The 18898-nt window shown below is 34.3% G+C and overlaps 1 protein-coding gene across 4 annotated transcripts in view; it reads left to right on the top strand.

Annotated features, from left to right (window-relative positions):
- The window catches only part of LRRIQ1 (leucine rich repeats and IQ motif containing 1), a 229395-nt gene that overhangs the window by 87915 nt on the left and 122582 nt on the right, over positions 1–18898 (top strand). For all 4 annotated transcript variants that reach the window (XM_036018605.1, XM_036018604.1, XM_028532854.2 and 1 more), the window contains 4 exons: positions 2663–2842; positions 5350–5796; positions 9178–9388; positions 16864–16983. In XM_036018605.1, the coding sequence (XP_035874498.1) occupies positions 2663–2842; positions 5350–5796; positions 9178–9388; positions 16864–16983 (958 nt within the window). The remainder of the gene's footprint in view (positions 1–2662; positions 2843–5349; positions 5797–9177; positions 9389–16863; positions 16984–18898) is intronic.

Below are 18898 nucleotides of genomic sequence, written 5' to 3'. Positions count from 1 at the left end.
TTTTAGAGAGGGGGGGCAGGGAGAGAGAGAGGGGGAGAAACATCGATCACCTCTCCTATGCTCCTCTCTCACCCCTACTGGGGACCATACTTGCCACTTAGACATCTGCCCTGACTGGGAATTGAACCCATGATCTTTTGGTTTACAAGACAATGCTCCAGCCAACTGAGCCACACCAGCCAGGGCTATAGTCATGACTTGATGAAAACCTGATAAATATTTCAAATATAATGTGTCTCTTTTAGTAATATAATAAATAATTTGATAGCATGTAATAGGGATAATTAATCTCACCATTATGATTATTATCAACTTCATTTTCAGAGAGTAATCTTTCCTTGCTTTAAGGAGAGCCTCAGTAAAAGATTTCATGTTATATTTAGTATTGTACATCTTTGATAAATACCTTTGATTACCTCATAGCCTGTGATGAGTAGCTAGTATTCTAAATTAGCATTCTGCTTTTGAACCACATCTTAAGATGAATCCAGCCAGAAACACAGTATGTGCTATTTATTTCATCCTTTGTAGTAAATGTGGTAGTTTTGGGCAAATATTGATAACTACCAGCCTACTGAGAAAGAACAAAATAGCCCTGACAGGTGTGGCTTAGTGGGTTGGGTGTTATCCCACAAAGCAAAAGATCATGAGTTGGATTCCTGGTTAGAGCAGATGTCTGGGTTGGGGGTTTGCTCCCTGGTTGGGGCATGTACCAGAGGCAACCAATTTTTTGCTCTCACAGTGATGTTTCTCTCCCTCTCTTTCCTCCATCCCTCCCCCTCTCTATAAATAAATAAATAAAATTGTAAAAAGAAAATTCAAAATATATGGACCCAAGTTTTCTTAATTAGCTAATTTTGTTAGCAAAGCATTAAGCTTTTTATCTGCTTTTTAATATTATAAAATATCTGATAATTACTCTAAAGAACCAAACCTTATTATTTTCTCTCTATCTTTATTTAAATATCAGTAAGGAAAAAAAGACATGTTTTTTTCTGGGGAGGTGGAGAGGAGTAGGGGGTTAATCATCTGTATCCCCAGAAAATAAAAATGTGTAGTGTTCCTCTTTTTGTTTTTTATGAAGGGAGATGTAATTGTACCTCTCCTGTGATCACTTTTATTACTAGCAGGTCTACCAGGATTGTGACTACATATGGGGACACATTATGACATCGATGTATATTTTGGATGTCTTATCAGATATGGCTTATCATAGTCTCATGACTATATTTCTCAGACCATAAATATTTATGTCTAATGAAATTTGGCTTATTAGTTATTTTTTCATAAATTGTGTTTTTGGTGTGGTATCTAAAAAATCATTCTATATCCAAGGTCATCTAGATTTTTTCTTATTTGGTATTTTGCATTTTACTTTTCAGTTTGTGATCCTCATTGTTCATTTTTGTGAAGTGTTTAAGGTCTGTGCCTAGATTCCCTTTTTAGTTTTTATTTTTGCATGTGGTTGTACAGTTGAGGGCCATTGATGCTTTCTCTATTGCATTCATTTACTTCTTTGTCAAAGATGACTTGACTATATTTACATGAGTCTATTTCTGAGCTGTCTCTTTTGTTCCATTCATCTATTTGTTTATTCTTTTTCCAATACTACAATGCTCTCTTGATTACTGTAGCTTGATAGTAAATCTTGAAGTCAGTTAGTGTTAGTCTACAAACTTTGTTCTTTTCCTTCAATATTAAGTTAGCTATTTGGGGTTTCTTGCCTGTGTAAACTTTAGAATCAGTTTGTTGATATTCTCTAACTTTTTTGCAGATATTTTAATTGTGATTGTGCTGAATCTTTAGATCAAGTTAGGAAGAACTGACTTCTTGACAATATTGCATCTTCATATATGTGAACCTAATTTCATGGGAAATCTTTCCATTTATTTAGCCTTTTTTGATTCCATTTGGCAGGGTTCTGTTTTTTTCCTTATGAAAACAGTTAGTTTTTAACTAAGAAGTTGTACTTATGTGACATGTCCATTTTGCCCTGTGACCACCAGTAGTAGCCTTGTGAGAGAGACCTAAACTCCCCTGTGAAAGGCATTTCTGAACCACTGGGCCTGCTGGACAGTTCCTGCAGTCTGACCTGGATTTTCACAGCACTATTCTTTTAAGTTCATACAGACTTATGCTCATATCTTGAAGATTTTTATTATTATAATCCTTAGCAATTTCAAGAATAAATAACATAATTTTAGATTTTCCAGATCATGAAAAACTGGGTAATCCTTACCCCTCTTATTTTAGCCCTATTTTCATTATATTTTACTAAGAAAAACAATCAAAATTCACCTATATTTCTCAAAAAAAGACCCAACAACTTTACAATTATTTTAATTATCTTCTTTTTAAAAGACTGTGTCTAATATTATTATTTTTATGGTACAGACTTTTATTTATTCCCAGCCAGTTTCCAACTTCTTGAATTTCCCACTTGTGCTTTAGAAGACAACAGTTAAGTGTAAAGGACTTTAAAAGTTATTTTTTATGTGACATGAAACCATAATATTTTAAAGCAAATTTAAGAGTATCATTTCTCTATAAAAATTGACAATTTTCAAGATATACTCTGTGCTTATATTGTTTAAGGAATAGGTATATGGTTATTTCAGATATAAATTCTTCTTTACAAGATTTTTTTTAATGTTTTCAATAGGGAATCTTTGCTTAAAAGTTTACCTGCTCTAAGAATCCTCAATGGTGAAATGCTAACCTGTTGTTCAGAAAGCAACATTGAAGAACACTGTCAACCAGAATTAGGACATTTCCTGGCACTTTGTCAGTCCCAGACTAGAGAATTCAACTTACTAATTGAAAGCTACATTACTGGAAAAGGGTAAGACTATTATCTTCAGCTTGTCATAATTAATAGATAATACATTTTACACACATGATTAAAATATTCTGATTAATGCAATCATATTTTTTGTATTAGAATGGTATGTTTTAGGGGTATTGTTCCTTCAAAATTCTGGCATCATCTTTTTATTATTTGAAATATTTATTTTGAACATAATTTAAAAGCTAAAATATTAAAGTATCAGAATAATTTTAACAAGATATTCAAACATTCATTCAATTAATCATTTTAAAAAATTATTGTACATAAGACACACAATAAGATTAACATAAGAGAAAATTAGATAAATAGTTGCAATGGAGAAAGGCAAGTTTGATAACACAGATAACATTTATATACAAGGTTTACTGTACATATTTTATACTTATAAATTAAGCTATTATGGAATCATAGTGGAGAAAAGGAGTTCACACATGCACATATTCAGGGGACAGAAGCTGAGGGGGAAATCCCAATCAAATATCAAATAAAAGAGAACTTCCCATTCCTTATCCCAAATTTTGCATACTTTATTATGAATGAATTACAACTGATCTTTCTATAATTTTTTTGTAATTTGCATTGATCCAGAAAACATATGAAAAAGGATTTCATATTTCACTTATTATGAGGCTCCCTTATGACTTGCACAATAATATGGGCTTCCAAATGTCTTAATTACTGAATTATATTCTTGAAATATTGCTCTCTGTACTTTCATACGTACTCATCTATATGAGTGATTTTTCTATATAAGTGTTTTAAAATATAGTTTATTCACATTAAAAACAAACTTAACAGCTTTGAAATTAGTCCCAATTTTTATGGATAATTAATATTTATCTTTAACAAATACTAAGATTATTTAGATATATCTGTGCACAAATCTAAACCTATATCTTCTTGTATATGTAGGGTAATGTACAATTTTTTTATGTAAAGGTGACCCTTAACATTCCTCATGGAAAATAAACTGTATTTTATATCTTTGATCACAAATTGTGGTAAACTTAACACCTACCCATAAACATTTGATATTCTGATATTGAACTGAACTTTTCTGATTTATTAGCTAAAAATTAATGAAATACAAAATATCAAAAATATTTGGGCTCCACTCTGGTTGGTGTGGCTCAGTGGATTGAGTGTAGACCTGAGAAGCAAAGGGTCACCAGTTCGATTCCCAGTCAGGGCACATGCCTGGGTTGTAGGCCAGATCTTTAGTTGGGGGGCCCGCAAGAGACAACCACACATTGATATTTCTCTCCCTCTCTTTCTCCCTCCCTTCTGCTCTCTCTCTAAAAAAATAAATTCTTAAATATATGTATATTTATATTTTAAATATAATATAGTAAATATGTTATTTATTTGTAATATATGGCTCTGATCCCCTGACTGGTATGGCTCAGTTGGTCAGGAATCATTCTTTCAAAACAAAAGGTCACAAGTTTGATTTCTATTCAGGGCACATACCTGGGCTGCAGGTCTGGTCCCCAGTCAGGATGCCTGTGAGAAGCAACTGATTGATGTTTCTCTTTCATATTGATGTTTTTCTCCCTCTCTTTCTTCCTTCCTTCCATTCTCTCTAAAACAATTTTTTTAAATTTAAAAAGAAAATATTAGAGGAGCCTAGACTAACAGTCAGTAATAATTATTTCTATATCTTAGGACATATAACTTTCATTTTGTATGGTATGGATAAAATTTTTATATATGGTTACATCTATCCTAAAATGTTTCAGAATAAATTTAAGGCAGCTTGTGGCTACATATTAAATATAGTCATAAAATATATTATCTGAAGTAAATAAAATTAAATTAGAAAACAAAAATAAAGGAAGATAAAATGTAGCCAAGAATAAGGCCCATGCAAGTGCAAAGTCCTGTATATTTTTTATGAAGAGCCATTATCTGGCAAACTGGAAGTTTGATTAATTACACAAACTATTACCTCAATAAGATAAAAATCCAACAATTGTTCAAGAGAATCACAACCATTTATGTCTTAAAGTATTTGAATTTTCTTTGGAATGGATTCTTTTTCCAGGGAAAAATGGGAATATAAACTTTCCCATAATGTAAGTTCTTTGTTTAAAAGTCCAATACAAATATTTTGCATGGCAAGCGTCACTGTAGAAAGTACTTTTAACTTTGTTTCATAAATAACTTCTCCAAATTTAGGCAGCCATGATTTCTCATGTTTATGGTAGTAAAAGCATGGATTTTTCTCATTCATTTGTACCAAAAATACCTAAAATAAAAATGGTTCTAAAACTTCCAGACATTTTGTCTGGATTGACAGATCTATATTAACTAAACAAATATTTTCAAATTTTATTAGACATGATCAATTTTTATCTAAACAACCAGAAATAAGTTTTTAATGAATGTTATGTTAAAGCTTAATGTTCATGTCAGGCCACACAAAGAAAATTTCAAAACCTATATTTATTTTAATGTTTGTTGATATATTCTTATTATTAGTTGTTCTCATTATTTTTCAGAAATATTTTCACCTTGGATGTTGCAGAAAATCTCTGTCATTATTTTAAAAAAGTAATGAAACTCAGTAATGAATACCGATATGTGCATGAACATGGGAATGTAAGTATAATCAAGAGAGGTGAATCAGAAGCCCAGCAAAATTATGTGGCTCCTGCAGATGGTGATAGCACACTGCAAAACCAAGCCCTTCACTCTTGTGCAACCAAACATAACCTGGACTCACCAGATATTTCTGAAAAATGGGTGGACTCTGGTTCTAGTCATTGCCTATTAACCAACCCCTTATGTGAAGATACAGAAGGAAGAAATCAAGAAAAAATAGTAGACCAGAAGAGAGAAGACAACACATCAAGTGCTGTCCCCACCAAAAGAATCCCATTCATGGAAACAGCAGTGACAAATTACATGCTGAAGAATCACCCAAATATTGAACATTATGAAAAAATGTAAGATTTATAGATCATTTTTCTTTTACAGTTGTATATTTTTTATTTTTATAGATAATATTAGTTAATGTTACCAAATAACAATAAATAATACCAAAATAATAATCATTTGTAAAGGATTTAAATCATTATTATACTTATTTATTATGTTTTTGATAACTTTTTTATTGTTGTTACATTCTATAATGTGCACTAATAATTAAGTACATATTAATTTTATTGAATTATGGCAGGTTCTGATTTCATTGACTAGTTTTTCATTTAAAATGAGTAAATGTAAAATTATTTTTCTACCCCCTTAATCTTTAAATAATTAAAATGAATTTTTAAGGAGAAATGATATACTACATTAGTCTATAAGTCAGAGAAAGACAAGTGTGATTTCAATTATAAGTGGAATCTAAAGAACAATATAGACAAACAAACAAAACAGACTCATGGTTACAGAGAGCAGACTGGTAGCTGCCAGAGAACAGGGAGGTGGGCAATTGGGTAAAAAAGGTGAAGGAATTGAGAAGTACAGATCAGTAATTACAAAATAGTCATGGGGACATAAAGTACAGTATAGGAATTATAGTCAATAATATTATAATAACCAAGTGTGGTGCCAAGTGGGTACTTAAAATATCAAGGGGAATACTTCATTAAGTATGTTAGAGGGGACCCTCCAAAAATACCCTGGAATTCACTCGGAGTTCAAAGTTTAATATAAACTAATATGTGATAGAGAAGAGCTTATCAAGGCTCATTCATTCAAAGTCCTCTCTGTGCCCCATTGTTAAGGATGGCCCAGCAAACATTTATTTAGCAAACATTTGCTTTTCATTTCTATGAGAACTGTCTCCCTGGCCTTGAAGTCCCAAACCACATCCTCCTCCCTTAATCCTTAGCTCCAGGATGGCATAGAAACTTCAACTGCCCAATGCCTTTTTGGCCTTACATCTTATGGCTCCACCAAATACACATTATAATAACTTGGACATTTTCTCCTATTAGATTATTAGCACAGCTAGAAGAACTTAGAGTGTGAAAGGAAAATTATTTTTGTTACTGGACTAAAGGGGTCTGTTTGCCTGAGTGCATCAAAGCCCAGCAGCACAGGAACAGGAATTTGCAGCAAAGAAAGTAAGAGTTTATTTTTAGGATTGGCCCTTGCTCCACAGGTGAGTTAATGTTCAGAGACCTGGCTCCCCTATGGCTTCTAGAGAATGGGTTATACAAAGGGAAAATCATTAATCATGGTGACTGAGGGAGTTAGGGTCATGGTCAGGTCATAGTCTCTACAGATTGATTGGTGCTAGGATAGGGGATGGTTGATCAGTTCATCCTGGTCCTGATGTCAGCCATGGCTTTTCTGGGCCTGGAGGTGAAACACAAGTGAGGCCTGGATGTTATTTCTAGTTTGATGGAAAATCTGTCTCTGTGATTGATAGACACAAGCTTTGGTTTCCTAAGATTGTTTATTTTATTTTTAAAATTTTTTAAAAGATTTTATTTATTTATTTTTAGAGAGGGAAGGGAGGGAAAAAGAGAGAGAGAGAGAAACATCAATGTGCGGTTGCTGGGGGCCGTGGCCTGCAACCCAGGCATGTGCCCTGACTGGGAATCAAACCTGCGATGCTTTGGTTCACAGCCCGTGCTCAATCCATTGAGCTACACCAGCCAGGGAGATTGTTTTTTTTAAATAAATTACTTTATTGTTGTTCAATTACAGTTGTCTACATTTTCTTCCCACCATACCCCCTGACCCCAGCCAAACCCACTAAGATTTTTTAATGCTGACTAGAATCTCATTGTCCTGAGGGCTTAATGATTAAGGGAGTGGTCATGCAAGGGAGAGGGAGGCTGATGAGTCAAGGTGCTGGATTAGTCAGTTTGAATCAAAGGAAGGAAAGGAGAAAAGGTCATATTAAAGAAATGAAGTTTCTGCATGGTTACGTTTTTGTGCCATCCACACGTGTCCTGAACCCCATTAACTCCCAACACACATAAACAATATTTAGAACTTATTAATTCATGATACATAAAATAGCCACATGATGATAATAAGGAAGGATGAAGAACTAAAAATATTGACAGACCAAAGACCTAAAGAATAAAGGTAAAGGAAAATGTATACCCACTTACTGATCCTTGCCATTGAGTAATTCAGGAAGATTCATGTCAGCTGAATAGGTATTTCCTAAGTGATTTACATGTGTTCTAATGCTAAGGACATATTTTAAATGTATTAATTTTTTTATTTTTCAATTACAGCTGTCCCCATTTTCACCCCATTATTCTCCCCTGCCCTACCCACCCCAACCTCCCACATTCAGTCCTCCCCTACCTGTTGTCTTTGTCCATGGGTCCTTTATACACATTCCCTATGACCCTTCCTCTTCTCTCCCTTGTTACCCTCCTCCCCCTCCCCTTCCAGTCACTGTCAGTTTGTTCTTTATTTCCATGCTCTGGTTCTATTTTGCTTCCTTGTTTGTTTTGTTGATTAGGTTCCACTTATAGATGAGATCATATGGTATTTGTCTTTCACTGCCTGGCTTATTTCACTTAGCATAATGCTCTCTCGTTCCATCCATGCTGTCACGAAGGGTAAGAGTTCCTTCTTTCTCTCTTCTGTGTAGTATTACATTGTGTAAATGTACCGCAGTTTTTTGATCCATTCATTTACTGATGGGTACTTAGGACATTTTTGTTATGATGATTTTTGCTAAAAAAATGATGGTGATGATGATGAGGAAATAATAGGAGTTGTTTTTCTCAACATGGAGAGCACCCTATGTTCAAGAAGCTGTAAACTACCTTTTTTTTTTTTTATCTTTCACTGTTTTCATTGCAGTGAAAGTTGTCCTTGTGTTAGTGTCACTGAAGAAGATATCCCTCATCTACATTTTTCTCTTGTTGGGAAATTTTGATGATATTGGGCTAAGGAATTCAAGCACTTAGTACTGGTTAGCTTTAGAAAATTTCACAATTACAGTTAGTAAAATTTGTATTTATCTGGTGAGAAATATATAAGATGCTATCTGAGGTTATATATGTTATCTTAAAAGTTTCTCATTCTTTACCAGTTATACAGTGCAGGTATTTTTTCAGGCTCTTTTCTTTACCAAAATACCTATCATATATAGTACATTAAAACTCTCTAATTTTTGTTCAAAAGATGAAAAAATAAATTGGTGATTGAATGTGTGAATTAAATTCATAGCAAAATTTACAAAGTTTACCTAGTGTCTTTACTGCTCTGACAATAAACAAAAGATGATGTCTTCTTTTTAAATAATACTTTTTGTAGTCCAGGTTTACAAATATAGCTTATGAGGGCCTTATCTACAACTGTGTATTTTCAGGAATGAAAAATATTTTCTTTTCTCTTCATACTAGTGTGGCAGCTACGGCAATCCAGGCATGCTGGCGTGGTTACATTGTGCGTAGACAGTATCTTTTTCCTACAAAACTACATATTGCTTCAACAAGACTCCTGAAATACCACCCAAATTCCTGCATCAAATATGAAACTATTTTAAAGAAAGAAAAAAGAGAAAATACTGTGAATATCCAAGAGCAGAAGGAAAAGGCTGCTATTCTTATTCAGGTTAGTTTTAATCTTTTGGTGAAATAGTCCAAAGAGATGTACCAGTCATCTTTCACTGGATTATTCTGTGTCACAGGCAACACTTAAATCTTAGCAGTTTTCAAATCATGGGATTTATCTCTTACTCATGTGACATGTAGGCTGGAGGTTGGCTGTACCTCTGCCTAGTATCGAGGCTGAAGGAATAACCTGTAAGTTGGAAATACCATTCTCATGACTGAGGGCCAAGCTGAACTAAACAATTATATTTAAAGCATCTGCTCACATGTACCATTTGTCACATATCCCAATAGCCAAAACAGGTATCATTTGACCTAATTTTCAGTTATTTTTCAAAGCACTTTTAAAATCTATTAAAATAATTGTGAAAGCCCTTCAAATATACTTTTAACTTCAAAATTGAGGAAGCAAGTATTAAATAGACTTGATTCAGCCCCACAAAGACCAGATTTCAAAATGAAGTTCAACCTAGTCACATTCATCTTTTTATTTATTCACTCATTAATTAGTGTTTGGAAACTACTATTTGTGAAGCACTGTTCTAGGCTCGAGAACCATAACTATGAACAAAATATACAAGATTTCAACCCTTATGGAGTTTATATCCTATTGGAAGAGGGAGACATAAACTAAATAAATACCTAAAATAAGGTCTGTGGAAATTTATGGTACTTGACCTGAATTGAATGATCATAATTAAACAAAAATTCAGCGTTTCCTTCTATTCATTTAATCAGCAAGTATATATTGGCACAAAAATCTTACTAGCTTACATTCTGTTAAGATATGCAGTTAATAAATAAATATGCTAGATAGTGATAAGTATTATGTGAAAAAATAAAGCAGGAAAAGGTGGTTTGCATGTGTCAAAGGAAAGTTTATTATTTTAGATAGAATTGATATAGAAGACCAGGAAAGGTGACACTGCAGTGAGAGAGTAAGCCAATAGATATCTGGGAAGAATATAGTCCAGGCAGAGAAATACGAGATTTCAATGCGCTGATTTAGGAACATAATACTGTGTTCAAAGAGCAGCAAGAAGCCAGTGTGACTGGAGAGTGATCAGGGAAGACAAGTACGACTTAAACAGCATAAACCATTATAAAGACTTTGGCTTTTACTATGAATGACATGGGAAGGTATTACAGGAAGCTGAGCAGTGGACTCACAATATCAGGTATTCTTTATGTTGTAATTCTACTGAAGGAAGATAAGAGTAGAAGCAACAGAATCAATTAGTAGGCTGTTGCAGTAGGCTATTAGTAGGCTATTACCTCCAGGCATGAGATAATGTCAGCATGGACAAGATTGTTTCAGTAGAAATGCTAAGAAAATCACATTCCAGAATACATGTTGATTTATCTTACAGGTATGCACACACACTTTGAAGGTAGAACTGATAATAGCAGTCCATGGGGTTATGGTATATGAGAGGGAGACAGGAGTCAGGGATGCCTCCAGAGGTATTGGCATAAGCAACTAGAATAGCCTTAAATGAAGTCTGTGGCATTTGCTGTTTATTAAAGTGATATTTTTCAAGAACATTACCTTTGCTATGTTTCTAATGAATATATTTTGTATTTCAGCTGGCTTAATTTGTTTGGAGTGTGCTCTTAAGGGCAGTGCAGTGCATAGATAAAACTATACTGATACCTGAATAGTGGTGGGAGTGGGGAAAGGGCAACAGATTCAAGGAAATTCTGAATCTCAAAATTCTATCTGCTACATGAGGAATGAATATGTCATGTGGTCCAAACTCTCTCCTGTCATCTGTTGATGAGTAGTACATCTCTTAGCACCAATGGTAAATAGACATTAAAGTTTTTCTTCATTTCATTTGATAAAAAGAAGTTCATTGCTTTATGGAATAGTCTAGTTCAGTGACTGATTATGTTGAATGTTCTTTTGAACATTTTCAGCTTCTTTATATTTGTAACAAAAGTATGCATGATTTAGCCTTTCTTTGCAAATTAGAACAAGTTTCTTTTATTGTACATCATGGCACTTAAAATCATTGAAGCCAACTCAATTTTGTTCTTTTCTCTTGAGTACAATCATAAATTTTTAAAATCATCCATCTTAAAATATGAATTTAAGGCTGTCAAGTCATCCTGGAGAGCAAAATGAAGATTTCATGAATGTTGTAGTGAAGACTGTTTTATGCTTACCAAAACTGACATTCTCCTCCTCTTCTTCCTAGCATTTAGCCAGTTTCCCTAGCACTTTAGTATGTCCCCTTTTCTTAGTTCCAGTCAATAGAATGTGAGTGAAAAATATGTCCACCACTTTCATGTCTGACCCATAAAACCTCCCACAGACATTCCTCCCTATTCTTTTCCTTTTCTGGTTGTATGAAATGAAGACAGCCTTTGAGGCATCCCTTGGAAGCTGTCTCTTTGGATTGCAGTCTGCAAAGTATGGATATATGAATCACTCTATGTTTTTGTTGTTGTTTTAAAATTATATTTTATTGATTATGCTATTACAGTTGTCCAAAATATTTTCTTTTGCCCCCCTCCACCCAGCAACCCCCACTTCCTCAGGCAATTCCCCCACAATAGTTCAAGTTCATGGGTCACGCATATAAGCTTTTTTGCTACTCCATTTCCTATACTGTACTTTACCTCCTGTGGCTATTCTCTGACTACTTGTTTGTACTTCTTAATCTCCTCAGCTCTTCATCCACTCCCCCACCTCCCTGTCTCATCTGGCAATGATCAAATGCTCCCTGTATTCATGATTCTGTCTCTGTTATTTTTTACTTAGTTTTTAATTAATTACTGGTAAATATGCATTTTTGCCATTTTATTGTTCATAGTTTTCATCTTCTTCTTCTTAAATAAGTCCCTTTAACATTTCATATAGTATGGTTTGGTGATGATGAACTCCTTTAGTTTTTTCTTGTCTGGGAAGCTCTTTATCTGCCATTCAATTCTAAATGATAGCTTTGCTGGGTAGTGCAATCTTGGCTGTAGGTCCCTGCTTTTCATGACTTTGAATATTTCTTGCCAGTCCCATCTAGCCTGCAAAGTTTCTTTTGAGAAATCAACTGACAGTCTTATGGGAATGCCCCCATAGGTAACTAACTGCTTATCTCTTGCTGCTTGTAAAGTTCTGTCTTTATCTTTAACCACTGGCATTTTAATTATAATGTGTTTTGGAGTGGGCTTCTTTGTGTCCATCTTTGCATCCAGGGAATCTTTGTGCTTCCTGGACTTACGTGTCTATTTCCTTCACTAAATTAGGAAAGTTTTCATTATTTTTTCAAATAAATTTCCAATTTCTTGACCTTTCTCTTCTTCTTCTGCACCCCTATAATGAGAATGTTGGACCTCTTGAAATTATCCCAGAGGCTGCTTACACTATTCTTGTATTTTTGGACTTTTTTTTTCTGTTTTTGTGATTGGAGGTTTTTTGCTTTCTTATGTTACAAATCATTGATTTGATTCTTGGCATCATCTACTCTACTGTTGCTTCCTTGTAAATTGTTCTTTCTTTTAGTTAGTGTATCCTTCATTTCTGACTTGATCTTTTATATGCTGTTGAGGTCCTCACTAAGTTCCTTGAGCATCCTTATAACCATTTTTTTTAACTCAGCATCTGATAGATTGCTTAGCTGTATTTTGTTTAGTGCTTTTTGGAGTTTTGATCTGTTCTTTCATTTGGGCCATGTTTCTTTGTCTCCTCATTTTGGCAGTCTCCCTGTGTTTGTTTCTGTGTATTAGAAAAAACTCCCTGTCTTGGTAGTATTGGCTAATGTAGTAGGTCCAGTGGCACAGTTTCCCCTATCACCCAAGATGGGTGCTTGAGGTGTGCCCTCTGTATGGACTGCATACACTCTCTTCTTGTAATTGAGCATTGATTGCTATTGGCAGGTTAACAGGAGAGATTTACTGCGGCCAGTCAGCTACAAGAATTGGCTGTGACCACTGTCCACCAACCTCTGCCCTCTGTGGAGGATCAGCTGTGCAGGGGCAGGGTGGTGGTGTTCTGACATAGTCTGTAGCTGTCCACTGGGTACACAGGCTCTGGAGTTTCTGAGGTGGTATGGACCAAGGTCAGCCCCCATCTATGTGCTGTCTGAGGCCACCCTGTCTGAGCTGTAAAGCAATCTGAGATGGCTGCAACTTGCGCTGGGCTTGGAGATTCCCAGGTGAAACCAAGCTGTGAATCTAGACTGGCTGCTGCTATTGCCATGCCTGGGGCAACTTAGCAAGACGTATGGGGTCTAGGGACTTATTGAGGCTGGCTGTTGCTTGTTTAGGGTTTGGGAAGTTGTGAAACATGAGCCAAGACCAGCCATTCATATGGAAAAGTCACAGTTAACAGTTTTGGTGTGCTTGTAAGTAAGTTGGGTGGGACAGAGTCTCGGGATTTTCAGGGTGAGGCAAAAACAGTCTTTGCCAAATCAATGGAGTCTCAGATATGACAGCAACCTGCCCACTCTGTGGCTATGTGTGGGGAAGGCTCAGAAAGGAAATGGCTTCTGCCAGTCTTTCTGTCTGGGAGAAAGCTGTCCTCCATCTTCCTGCCTTGATGCCAACAATTAAGTTCCTCCCTGTATTCTACTGGTGCCTTTTAAGCTTCTACCCCAGTGCTAGAGCTCAGAGGAAGTGAGTGTAAGTCTTTGTGTGGTTTCTTTAAGGGGAACTGCTTGGGACTCCAGAAGTTTCTTCCACTGACTCAATCCCTGCAGGTTTTTGCAGCCAGAAGTTATGGGGAATTATCTTCCTGGCACTGGAAACTTGGGCTGTGGTTTGGGGCCTGGTTCCTTGCTCCTGAGATAGCCTTCCCAAATTTTTATCCACCACATATGGAGATAGGGCCAGCCCATTCTGTGTCTCCACTCCTACTACCAATCTGGATTGATGTGGTTTCTTTAATTTCGTGGTTGTCAGACTTCCACTCAGCTCGATTTTTGAGAGTTCTGACTGATGGTTGTTGTATATTTTAGTTGTAATTTTGATGTGGTTGTGTGAGGAAGCGAGCTGTGTTTTCCTGTGCTGCTATCTTGACCAGAAGTTCTAGAATCACTGTCTGTTAAAGTGCTGCCCATTGTCTTGTTTTCTGTCTGAATGTTTGTTACATGGTCAAGAAAAAATCTGTTTTTTCTTAGTTATTATACATTTTTGGGGTTTTTTGTTATAGCACTTACCTTACCCTAACTAATATAAAGGATGCAAGATACACTTTGAGAAACATAATATTTAATGTAAATATGTTAGAGAATGGAATTCCAAGTAAAAGAGAATGGAAGAAAAAGAACATAGGATTTCATATTACTGGAATAATAAGTTATAGTGTAACTAGACTACCATAAGAACTAGAATACGAAAATATAGGAGGAACATGGTCATAGATGGGTGAAGGATTTTAATAAGGAACAATGTATGGGATGTTCTAGACTGGAGTTGATGGCAGTTAGAGAAGGAAAGTGTCGGATATGTCTAACATAGATGTAGCCATCAAGCCAGGGGGGAATTGATTTGAAAGTGTGAAAGAAAGACGAATCAATCATAGATGGATTACTTGGAGAAAGTTGAAGCCTTTACAGAAATAAATAAAAATAATCTGAACATTACTCATTACATATTTATGTTATAATTCTTTTTCATATAGTAGAAATGCCTGGGGCTTGAGTTCCTGACACAGATTAATGAGGGAGATAGCTATATGTCTTACACCAGAAAAACACCACTATGTGTTGTATAGTCTGAGGCTTTGTGGAAGTTCTGTCCCTGATGCACTGGGTTGGATCACTTATGATCCACAGTGAATCCACCTTTGTCACTGAAGGCCTGGATTAAACAATTTCCTTTATACCCTTTTTTTCCTATGTCTCTACCTAATCTTGGTATCTAACCTCTACCTCCTCATCACTAGATTAAAAAAAAAAATCAGGTAGCTTATCATTTCTTTTTAAAAATATGTCAGTATAAATTTATTTTTAAAAACATTTTTATTGTTTTTTATTACCAGTTAGCCCCCATATATCCCCCACCCTCATCCCACAATCACCACACTATTGTCCATGTCCATGTTCTCTTTCCTTTTTTCCAACCTGTACAGATTTCTGTAAGATGTATGGTTTTAAATGTAACTGCAGTACATCACTAACCTAAAAAACTGACAATTTTTTTTCAGTATCAGTCATTGACCAAGTCTTCACCATTCTTGGCTACTTGTTGTAGAGGTTGTGGTTTGGTTCTTAGGCTCGTTGCTGCAGAGGTTGTGAGTGACTTCTGTTGTCATATATGGTGTGCCCATTGTCCATTTGTATATTCTACTTCTCAACATGTACATGTGTTTAAGAATAGCAATATTGACATGTCATTAACATTTTTCTTACTGAAAACATAGTTGAGGTATCTTTTATAGTTAATTGTGCCCTTTGAGTATATATAACTAGGGATATACTTAAATAAATCTATTTTAAAGTCACTTTAAATAACTTCTATGTGCTTATACCCACAGAATGAAACATATTTATATTTTTTAGGAATTTTTAAAATATTTATTTGTTTCACAATTATCTTAAGCACACACAGTTCAAAGTGAAATCTAAGCAAGTATAGTTAGAGAAGTCTGGCTTCTGTTTCCGTGACTTCCATCTTGTTTTCTGCATCTATAGTTAATATTTTATAAAACTAATTTTACAATATATGCTTTTACTTTATAAACATTAGAATCCACATATACATATGTATTTAAATGTATGCTTATATAATGGTTATGTTTATTATATATTTATATATAGTCTTTCATAGGTAAATGGTAATATACATTTATCTATAAAATATTTTAAGTATCAAAAGACAGAAACACCCCACATTTCTTCCTTGTCTTTTATACCTAATATACCCTGGCCCTTACTACATAGCAGTATATAAAGATACTCGTTTTTTAAATAAGAAGCTTCTTACAGTTATAGTGAGACAAACTTTCTCCCACTCTAAGGTTACTGAAGAATCTGAATGTTTTTAATTCTATTGTTTTGTTTTTAGTCTATTTTAAAGTAAAATTAGTTTATTGTTATGAGCCAGGATACTATTTCTCTAATGTGGCCATTTATATATAGTGAAATTTTCCTAAATGTGTGTTAGTTTATTTTGTACATAATCATTTGAAAATTAGCAAAATTGGTTTTCCTTTGTACCTCTTTGTTCTTAGTTTAGAATGGGTCCTGGAGGAATTATTAGATAATTGATTGGTTGACCTACATGTGCAGTTGAGGGAGTTTTAAAGATTCTTTTCTGCTGACCACAAGGAAAGTCTCCTGAGATTCAAAACTTTAGACACATGCAGTTATTTAATTTATCTTGCAGTTTTAAGTGTCACATAAAGTTCAAAAAACAGATTACTGAGCCATTAAACTAAGGTCTAAGATGTTTTATCTTCCTAATGGGATAATACAGAGAATCTGGTTTGCAGTTTGATCTATAACCTTGTATAACATGCTTTAAATTTTTGTTTAGGCAGTTTGGAAGGGATTTCTTTTGCGAAAGAAACTGACAACAGCTCTAGAGGCTATTAAGAATGAGGAATCTGAAGAAGAATATGAAGAAATAGATTTAGAGGATTTCACATTTGATGAAGTAAGTACCAACTTATATAAATATTGATCACACAATATTTTTAGTATACTTATTTTGGAGCTAAACCAGTTTCTAAGGTTTTTATCTTCTAAAAACTGTTACAGATTTTTCAAATAACATTTGAAAAGGTATTCTAAATTCTTAACATCTTCATTTATCCAACAAGCTTGTATATTGTGTAAACATAGTCATAAAATATTTACAAGAGTTTCTGGATACTCTTCACCCAGATTTACATGTTGCAAATATTACTGTGACCTCATATATGCCTTGTTCAACAACCTTTAATAATTCCTTATTGTCTAGAACAATGAGAACAACCTCTTTAAATTATTATTTACATATTCCACAAAAAGGTAGCAAGCTATACAGACATATTCACCACTTCTTCCCTGTGGCTTCATATGCTCCAACCAAAATGAGTACACTTTTACTGTATAGAGCATTGTATTTTACAGCCTTAGTTTTGCACATTTTGCTCCCTCTTCTCTAGGCAGTTAACACTCTATTTTTGAACTTCCTGTAAGTGGAGTCATATAGTATGTACTCTTTTTTCCCATGATATTATGTCTGTGAAATTTAACTATGTGGTTGAGTGCAGCTGTACAAAACCCATTTTAGCATGTATTTATCCATTATTTGATTTTACTACTTTTTAGAAATCTGTTCTACTCTTGGTAGATTAGTTATTGTTGGATTATTTCCAGTATTACCTATTATGACTAAAGATGCTATGAGCATTCTTATACATACATGTCTTTCGATATGCATATTCACATTTCTTTTAGGAATGGAACTTCTGGATCATAGTGTTTACCTGTGTTTAGTAGATAGTGCTTAATAATATTTCAAAGTCATTGTATCGAATTACAGCTTGATAAGCAGATATGAGAAATTTAGTGTGGCTCTATTCTCACCAGCTTTGTATTCTCGTGTATTTTCCCCAATGCAGTAGATTTGCTGTGGTATATTGTTGTAATTTGAGTTTTTCTCATAACTAATAATGTTTAATACATTTCCATATACTTACTTGCCATTTAGGTATTCACTTTTATGACATGATCAAGTGTTTGCGTATTTTTCAGTTGGGTTATACACTTTTTTCTTATTGTTTTATACAAGTTCTTTATATATTCTGAATACTACATTGTTTGTTCTTGCAAATGTCCACTCTAAATTCTGAGGCTTTCTTTTTTATTCTCTTTATGGTTCATTTTGATGAATAGAATGCTTCTAATTTTAAATTAAAAATAAAAGTTTTTAATTGTTGTAACATATAAGAAGTCTTTGCCTTTTCCTAGATCATATTCTAGAAACCTTATTACCTTAACTTTCAGAATCTTAATCTCTGATGCATCTGGAATTAATTTTTGTGAGTAGTGTAGGGAAGGAATCAAGATTCCCCACCCCCCATACATAGACACTTGGTTAGCTCATTGACTTAAAACCACTTGTACAGACTATACTTTTCATAATTGATTGCTGTTGAAGCTTTGCCTAAACTCAGGTGATTTTACGTAGGTTCTCTTAATTTTTTTCAATGTTATGTTGTTTATCCTTACATAATTACTTTAATTGCTCCAATTTATAATAAGGTTTGATAGTCTTATAAGAGCTCCAACTTTGTTCTTTCTTTAAAAAAGAAAAAAACTGATACAGCTCTATTGACCCATTTTGTTTCTGTACAAATTTTAGAGTCACCCTGTCAATTTCCATAGTAAATATTTCAATTTCCATAGTAAATATTAGGATTCTATCTGAGATTGCAGTGAAATTGATCTATAAATCAATTTGGGAGACCTGATATTTTTTGGAAGATTGCATTTTTAAATCTGTGAACACAGGCTATTCCATCATTTATTTAGGCCATTTAAGATTTTTGTCTACAGTGCTCTGTAGTGGTCTTGCACATTTT

This window comes from Phyllostomus discolor, chromosome 2, assembly GCF_004126475.2.
Source record: "Phyllostomus discolor isolate MPI-MPIP mPhyDis1 chromosome 2, mPhyDis1.pri.v3, whole genome shotgun sequence".
NCBI classification, from domain to species: domain Eukaryota; kingdom Metazoa; phylum Chordata; class Mammalia; order Chiroptera; family Phyllostomidae; genus Phyllostomus; species Phyllostomus discolor.
This window is presented reverse-complemented; position numbering and strand designations above follow the sequence as displayed.